This window comes from Triticum dicoccoides, chromosome 6A (genome assembly GCF_002162155.2).
Source record: "Triticum dicoccoides isolate Atlit2015 ecotype Zavitan chromosome 6A, WEW_v2.0, whole genome shotgun sequence".
NCBI classification, from domain to species: domain Eukaryota; kingdom Viridiplantae; phylum Streptophyta; class Magnoliopsida; order Poales; family Poaceae; genus Triticum; species Triticum dicoccoides.
Genome location: NC_041390.1, coordinates 458,043,131 through 458,051,736, shown reverse-complemented (window position 1 = coordinate 458,051,736; position 8,606 = coordinate 458,043,131). Strand labels below are relative to the sequence as shown.

Genomic DNA, 8,606 nt, shown 5'->3' with positions numbered 1-8,606 from the left:
CGGCTGGCTCAACTCGTCCCAGTCCCACCACTGTTATTATATTTCCAGGTCCAATTATTGGCACACGATCATGATGCGCGACCCTAGCCTAGAGACGGTCGACGCGGACGCCCTACACAAGCAGGGCGCCACTGTGCAGCATTGACATCCAAGTGGTACAGGTTCCTGGACCAGCCAACACAGGTACTTGCATTACTTCTGCCTCTGGTTCTCCTTGTCCGTGCGTGGTGGCATCGTGCCACTTTGCTTCTTTGACCCATCTCCTCCTGCTCCGTGCTCCGTGCATTGGCAAACAACTTTCCTTGTACCAGGGCATGCACGAGCCGCTAGTCGGGTGGGCCGCCGCACAACCTCAGGAAACTAGCTAAGGTTCAGTGCATCGGATCCGGTGACATGAATTGCTACTCCCTCCGTCCGAAAAAGCTTTTGTTCTTCATTTGAGAAATAAACTTGGGACAAGTTTTTTCGGACAGTACTTCCCTGTGATAATAACACTAGCGTGTACTACAAGTCAAGAGCTAGTCAAGTTAGATATCCCATGTTAACCAGGGGCATCACGGGCGACACGCACGTTTAATTCAGGGGGCGGAGTCCATCTCAGATGACGTGCGGCAAACTTGAGGGTTCGGACGCGTGTTGGCTTCGCTGTCTGTTTGGTTGGTTTTCTAACCTAGTACTGGGTTGGTAAGTAAACAACTACGATGCCGACCGCTCCGACTAGTCACCTAAACGCTCCCAATCAGCGTAAACTAATGCGCACAAGAAGTTAAATCTCGTTGCGGCAATGATTCATGGCAATGCCATTGGATGTCCACCGCTGACTAGCCGGTCGATGTAAATAGACTGGAAAACATGCTCCGTCTGTTTAATCATTCCTGTAGCCGGATATATACAGGCGATCGGGTTAGCAGAGCCCGGGCATTCTTTTCTTTGCGGGGGAGAGCCCGGGCATTCTTAACCAGTGGAATGCAGGGTGCGACCGGATCAAGATGGATCACTTTAATGTTGAGTCTTATCTTCTTTTTTGTTCAAAAAGGATGGAGCAGTTTAAATTCAGAGTCAAACGAGGCTGTTCCATTCGGTTTTTTTTGCGGGGATATTAGTTTGTATTTGCTGATTAAATGTCTGCAGATTGAATTGGTCCATACCTGCGTTTGGAAGAAGTACTACAGCTTCTTGCTATTGAAATTATCATATACTCCCTTCATTTTTTTTAAGCCCTGACCGTAGAACAATCGTTCTAAGGTATTTTCATTAATAAAAAGTTACAAAATGGTTCAAGTTATAATACAAGAAGGAAACAATGGACAAATGCCTCAGCCAATCCCTTCTCTAGGAAACATAGGTAGACCCATTAAAGATTTAAATCTGTCCATTCTTTAACCTTGATTGCTTTGTCCTCTTTGGCTTGAAGTTGCACAACCCATAGTCCTTCCGACAGATAAAATTTCCATGAATCAATCGCCGGTGGCGCAGACCGAAAGATTTTGTCATTCCTTACTAACCAAATACTCCAACAACTCATAATGATAATATCCATTGCCAAATCTTTAGGTAGCCGATTAGGAATTAGGACAATCTCATCAAAAGTGGAGATACCTCTGGTTCTTCCCGGTGCTATGACATCCCAGCAAGACAAAAGCAAATGGACAATTCCAAAATAAGTGAAGTAGAGTTTCTTCCACATTGTCAGAGCAGAGAGCACAGGTTGATTCATCTGTTTGTGCGAAAACTAATTCCGGAAGGAGAAAATATGTTCTTTTATTAGCAGATCAATTACATATGTAGCGATTCGCAAAATAAAGTAAAATTGTAGTGTTGCACTAGTCCTTCAAATCTACTACATTGTGAATGCAACATGTAGACGACAAATACCTAAGCCCGGCACCCGTATTCTGACAAAGCCATACTGACTACTCCAGTGGTACATTAGATCTACACACATGCTCTCAGTCTTGCTTCCTCTATGTCAAATGAAATAATTTCGCCTTTGTCCATGCACGTTACGTCGTACCCTACTAACCTGGCCTTTTCTACCAATACTTGGCGAGACAGTGGCCAAGTGGTCAATGATAAGATAGTTCAGTTTTAACCACCCCTAAACTTTGTGAAGGACTTGTGCGTTTTTCACATCTGACCACCCAAAAGGTCCCAGTGAATAATGTACCATTAAATTTCTCCCTTGCCACGTTAACGTGTAATTTCTTACTCCGGTTCAAAGGTGCAACGTTGTTATCATCAATATATATACCGTACATATTACAAGGACAACGACGAGTCAATAAAAACATAACATGTAAGGAATATATACCGTACATGTTGGAGACTTTGTTGAACTATTTTCTTATCAATAATATGGCCGTATGTTGATGCAGAGGCCAGGGGATGACCTCCTTTTCTAAGAAAAACATGTAAGGAATATGATTACTAAATTCTCTGGTAAAGTTCTTTTTTAAAACAGTTTGGATTCCTTACCACATGTGTCACGTGGTAAATTCTCTGGTCAAGTTAATGCCTGTGCTGCTATCTTATATAGGTCATTAACATTATGAGTTTTGTCATTTTTTTCAAGAAACGTGAGACAGCTGTTGAATATGAGCTCAAGTCCAGGGTAGCAATTTTGTAGCTTATAAAGATCTATTGGGCTTGTATCACCACACGAGATTGGCTATAGCCTAGAGCGCAACAGCTACTGGACCGGCCCAAAACTGTAGCTTAGCGCTAGTATTTTTTTTATCTGAGATTTTTACCGATGTTTCCACTGTTTTAGCATTGGTTTTCTTTCGGTTTTACTCTGGTTTTATTCATTTTTCCTATTTCCTTTCCCATTTAATTTTAGGGTCTTCTTCGGCTTTCTTTGTTTTATCTTTTCTTTCGACACATATCTAATTTTTTATCCACATTGTACATTTTTCTTGTAAAGAAGGAACATTGTTTCATATATGTTTAACATTTTTCAAATACATTATTAACACTTTCGAAATATATGTTTTGATGTAAAAAAATTTACACACATTTTACTTTCTTTATACAGCTAACACATTTTTATATGCGTTTAATCTTTTTCAAATAAAAAAATAACATTCTTTTATATGTTTTGATGTTAATTGTTTTCGAAAAACATTGTGCATTTTCTGTGTATAACTAAGTTTTTATATGCTTTTAACATTTTTCAAAAACATGATTCACATTTTTTACAAATACATGTTCTGAATATGTGTTAAAAATATTTTTAATTACACGTAGATTTTTTTTAAAGACAGTAAACATTTTTATAAAGAAAATGAACTTTTCTTTATGTTCCCTAAACTTTTTTAAATGCCACAAACATATTTTTGAACGTGTGACCAGTTTTTTGAAGAGTATGAAACAGTTATTTAATTAGGTTGGCATTTTTTACATTGTATAATATTTTAATGTCTCACATAATTTTTTTAAATGCGTGAATATTTATGATACGTCACATATTAACTAAATTATTTCAGATATTAACTATAATACGAGAATATAATTTATAGATACATCAAAATAGTCATGTACTCTATTAAGGTGTCCATTTTTTCCAAATTATGTACATATTTTCTTAAAAGATGTTCTCTGCATTGCTAATAATGTTTGTGTAATTGGAAGACATCCATGCATTTTATGAAAAAACACGACGAGATTTTCAAAAACATGATGAAATTTTTTATAATACATGGGAATCAATTTATATATACACGACAATCTATTAAAAAAATTCACAATATTTTTTTAAATGTGATTAATTTTTCATGTATAGTTTGAACATTCTTTAAATAGACAATGAACATTTTTTAAACGTGATGGACATTATTGAAATAAATGATGAACAAATTTCTATATAGTATGAGCATATTTTAAAACGTGATAAACAGATTTTAAATACAAGATGAGAAATTTTTAAATATACTATTATTTTTAATAAGACATGGTGATTTTTTTGTTAAAAACAATGTATATTTTATAATACACAGTGCTCATATTTCAGAAAATACACACTGATTTTTTATATACCTAGAAGTTAGAAAAATAGACAATGAAAAATAATAAACATAAGAAAACAAAATTATTACGATAAAATGGAAAAGGAGGAACGATAAAATTTGACAACAAGAAGAAACAATGCAAAAATGCATTCCATTTTAAAAATACATGTTGAGTAATTTATAAAATCGGGATGAACAGTTTTTAAGGAAATATTTTTTGTAAAAGTACGCGATGAGCATTTCTAAATACATTTTGAAAGTACATTAAGAACATTTTTAACATATGTAGTAAAAAAGAACTACCTCCATCCGGGATTAGAGGTCCGGCGAGCCATTGTACGCTGTATGGTTTTACAAGGCCGTGGCAGTTAGATTGATGAGTTTGTTCCTTCGATTCCCCCTGCAATTCACTGCTTTAATCATGATTGAGTTATTTTGAGTCTTTTAATTATGATTGGGTGCATGGAGTCATATACACTTGCTAGCCCATTGAGCATGCACGCAGTTACAGCGTGGGCTTCGTCCCTCTAGGTACCGCGCAGCCGATCATCGTGCCAAAGGGCGTTCTCCATCACCTTCAAAGCAGAGGGTGTGGCCATGAATTTGCTGCAATCGGCGCTATGGTTGCTGGAACCAGCCGCATCGTGCTACATGCGTTGACGATGACCAGTGGGATGCTGCAACTGAGGGTAATTTTGTTGGAATCAGTCGGTGGAGAAGCTGGAAGCGGCAGGGCGATAAGCTAGAACCAATTTTGACCGAACGACCGCCGAGAATCGTTTTGCTACAACTATTTTTTTTTTTCTAAAACGGACATAAGTTTATGATGGGAATTGCAAGTGTTTTTGCTGAAACGACATTGGTTTTGCTGGAAACCACTCCAAAAAAATGCTACCACCGTTTTTTGTTTTGCTGGAACCCGCGCCCAAAATTGCTACCATCGGCTTTTGGGTTTGCTGGAAGGAACCATCAAAAATGCTTCCATCGGATTTGGTTTTTGCTGGAAGCGCTCCAAACAATGCCACCACCAGCTTTTTGGCTGCCATGTCGTCGTCTGCCATTCCAAAACCGAGGGTCTGCGACATCTTTTGTTACAACCGTCATCGGCGCATTTGCTGCGACGACAATGGCCAGGCGTTTGCGACCAGCAAGGCAACTTCCTCCACGGTGACAGGAGATGGCGTGCGGCAACTGAGGGCGAGCGCGCGGTGGTTGAGGGGCGAACGTGGCGGCCATGTTTTCCTCTGTGATTTTTCGTACGGAAGGGATACGCGAGGAAGGAAAGGGACGTTGACTCAGATCCAACGGTACTTGGACATCGCATCTGATGGCTGGGGGCCGACCGGCGTGCTGGCGCCTAGCAGTCTCTGACTTTTATAGTGCACGGAAAAAGTTTATTTTTTCAATACATGACCTTTTCTTTTGGGTTGTAAGAATATTTTGTAGCAAGAGTTGAACAATACTGTAACCGTTTTGAGAACAATCTATCAAATATCGCCCTATCCAATCTCCAAAGGGGAGGGAAAGCCACGATGGCGCCTTCATGAAGGGTGTGGCTCTCAAGGGAGCTGTGACTGCCTTTGGTTAGACCACTCTTTCACCCATGCTTGAATTCACATCTAGATGTATGCTACAATAGAGCCACCGGATGCCAATCTCGGTCATCGTGTAACCTCTGACCGTGGTGTAATAGCTAGTCTGCCACCGCTCTCACTATCTTGGTCCATTGTGAAGGCGAGGGAAGAGAGCATACCCATACCTTGCCGCCAGACATCTAGGCAAAGACACAGAGCGGCTCCTCGAGACAAATCTGACTCCACATACTACCGTCCCGGCGCGAGCTTCCTGCTGACGCCGAGGCGACGACGAGCGCTAGTGGGGAAGGAGGATTAAGAGGAACCCTTCAATGTGCCGCTCCCCGTGTCGTCCAAGCGAGGAAACGCAGGGCGAAACTGCTTGCTACTTTCTTGCGACGAACGTTGATCGATTGGGATCATGGTTTTCTGTTTTAGTGATATTTGATTGAGATTAACTTAATTTCATTAATTTCAGTAGACATCAGATATTCCTTTCTACCGTAATCTTTCATTAATTTAAATAGTACAACCTTCGTTCCTAAATATAAGATGTTTTGACAGTTTGATTTAAACTACCAAAACATATTATATTTAGGAACATAGCGTATACAAAGGAATCTAATTTTTTTTAAAGTTTCAAATGTTTTATTAAATTTAAGTGTATGTTCATTTCGGTTGTTGCTCAAAGTGAAAGTGAGACCATGTTTGGATCAAGTAAATGAGAACCCGGACCCCAAAAATATAGACCTCAAATTTGCAATAAAAGCTAGCAGCAACTGCCCAGCATGATTGTTTCGATGCAAGAACGCATCCATTTCTTTTTTGAGGGGAAAGAACGCATCCATTTCAGCATGTCATGTTGGTGGCTCACACGGCCTGGAATGGACAGGCACTTAATCCAGACACGGCACGCCCATGAAAAGAGGAGAACCAGAGAAAGGAAGCAAACATCAGAGGGCCATTACTTCCAAAATTAAACAGTGCTTTTAGATAGATTGGTTTTGTGCGGTCTGGAGCCCATGCATCTCCTATCTTTGCTCCCAAGCCCACCATGCCCCGCGCCCTTTTAAAGCGTCGCCCATCGCGGTCTCCATCTCGTTCTCGAGACGCCACGCTGGTTCCTCTTAAAGAGCCCATTCACGTCGCTCGCCGACCAACCGGAGGAGACGCGCCCGAATAAGAAGAAGACCGCGCGTCCCCATTGCTCGGCCGATCACCGGCGCCGATCGCCATGTCTTTCACCGGCACGCAGGACAAGTGCAAGACGTGCGACAAGACCGTCCATTTCATCGACCTCCTCACCGCCGACGGCGTCTCCTACCACAAGACATGCTTCAAGTGCAGCCACTGCAAGGGGACCCTCTCGGTATGCATTGCGGCCCCGGCCTCAGCTAATGCTTTTCACCTTGAACTCAACGGCAATATGTTTCGCTTTTGTGTCCTATTATTATATATATGTGTATACGTTTGTGCAAAATGGGAATATTGGCAACATGGCTTGCGTTTCATTTTCTGCATGGCCTCTAGATGTGCAACTACTCTTCCATGGATGGTGTTCTCTACTGCAAGACCCATTTCGAACAGCTCTTCAAGGAGACGGGGAACTTCTCAAAGAATTTTACGCCAGGTAATGCGAAACCGCAGTCCTAGCATACTGCTGACCAACAGATATTCTGACCTTTTGTTCCGTTACTCAGGTGGCAAATCCGCAGAGAAGAGCGAGGTACAGTTCTAGTGTGCAAACGTCGCATCTTCCCTTCTCATAGATTATTCACCGATTCCCGTCACATGTGTCAATGGGTAAACTATTTACATAGCGAATTCAAAATCAACTGCAGGCAAAGGCTCCAAGCAAGATGTCATCTGCCTTCTCTGGAACTCAAGATAAATGCGCGGCCTGCCAAAAGACCGTGTACCCATTGGAGAAGGTAAGAGGGATGATGTAATGTTACTTCGATAGTGGAGCAAGAGGCAGACATCGATTGAGTTGCCAAATATACATGCAAGATCACGAAAATAATTTGGCACGCTAATAATAACAACATTGCAAATCTTTATGTTTCGGTTCAGCTAACTTTGGAGGGCGAATGCTACCACAAGAGCTGCTTCAAGTGCTCGCATGGTGGCTGCATCCTGACGACCTCCTCGTATGCCGCTCTCAACGGAATCCTCTACTGCAAGATCCATTTCTCACAGCTGTTCAAGGAGAAGGGAAGCTACAACCATCTCATCAAGACCGCGCAAACAAAGAAGGAGAATGTGGAGGCTGCGGCTGCGGCAGAGGCAGGGGCGGAGGCAGCAGCTGCAGCAGCAGCAGCAGAGCCGGAAGCACCACCGCAAGATGAAGAATAGAGCAAAGATTAGGAGCAAACCAAAGGAAACAACAGAACCAAATATTATATATAAAAAAAAGGCTCCGCAATTTACAGATAGTAATTTGCAATGCTTCCTTCCCTGCTTCCATTTTTGTATGGCCTCTCAAAGCTTGCTTTTGTTCAAGCTGGAATTGTATCATTTCTCGAAAACTTGTCACCTGGACATGAAACTATTGGTTTGCACAGCCAAAAATATTACTTTGTGTTACACGAATACTTTCTTTGAATTTTTTGAACATAAGGGACAAAGACATTTCTTTTGAGGCCTCGTTGATTCAAATGATTTGTAAAGAAAATTTGGAGGATTCCAGGGTTTCTAGCCTACATCTGGCATTCCAAAAAATCATGAACATAACATCCCTTTCATGTACGATGTTTTGACATACTTGTGTTTTTTCTTGCATTTCGGTATTTCTTTATGACACCTGATATGTATCTCCGGACGAAACCTTTCTTTGTATACCCCTATTTGTTCAATGTTGTGCATCATTTTATGGCCTCCATTCATGTATACATGGAACAAGAAGATTTGTTGGATTTTTAGCCCAATCTCTCATTTCTACGGTTAAATCTCGGGGCGAGATTCAATTTGAGGGGGTCGATTGTAACAGCCAAAGAGCAACATATTTATTAGGAATTGATTGTGC

At 41.1% G+C, this 8,606-nt stretch overlaps 1 protein-coding gene across 1 annotated transcript; it reads left to right on the top strand.

Moving 5' to 3' along the window:
* Positions 1-6,694: 6,694 nt before the first annotated feature.
* Positions 6,695-8,175, top strand: LOC119317252 (LIM domain-containing protein PLIM2b-like). The gene is made up of 5 exons (XM_037591684.1): positions 6,695-6,950; positions 7,112-7,211; positions 7,282-7,307; positions 7,423-7,512; positions 7,655-8,175. Exons 1-5 carry the CDS (start codon positions 6,816-6,818, stop codon positions 7,934-7,936), a joined length of 633 nt encoding a protein of 210 aa, XP_037447581.1. The 5' UTR covers positions 6,695-6,815; the 3' UTR covers positions 7,937-8,175.
* The last annotated feature ends 431 nt before the right edge of the window (positions 8,176-8,606 follow it).

What these genes read in the sequence shown, in the direction of transcription:
- LOC119317252 (XM_037591684.1), top strand. Translation starts at nt 6,816, where the DNA reads ATGTCTTTCACCGGCACGCAGGACAAGTGCAAGACGTGCGACAAGACC. An exon ending in ACTGCAAGGGGACCCTCTCG is followed by an intron (nt 6,951 to 7,111) that starts GTATGCATTGCG and finishes CATGGCCTCTAG; the next exon opens with ATGTGCAACTACTCTTCCAT. An exon ending in AATCCGCAGAGAAGAGCGAG is followed by an intron (nt 7,308 to 7,422) that starts GTACAGTTCTAG and finishes AATCAACTGCAG; the next exon opens with GCAAAGGCTCCAAGCAAGAT.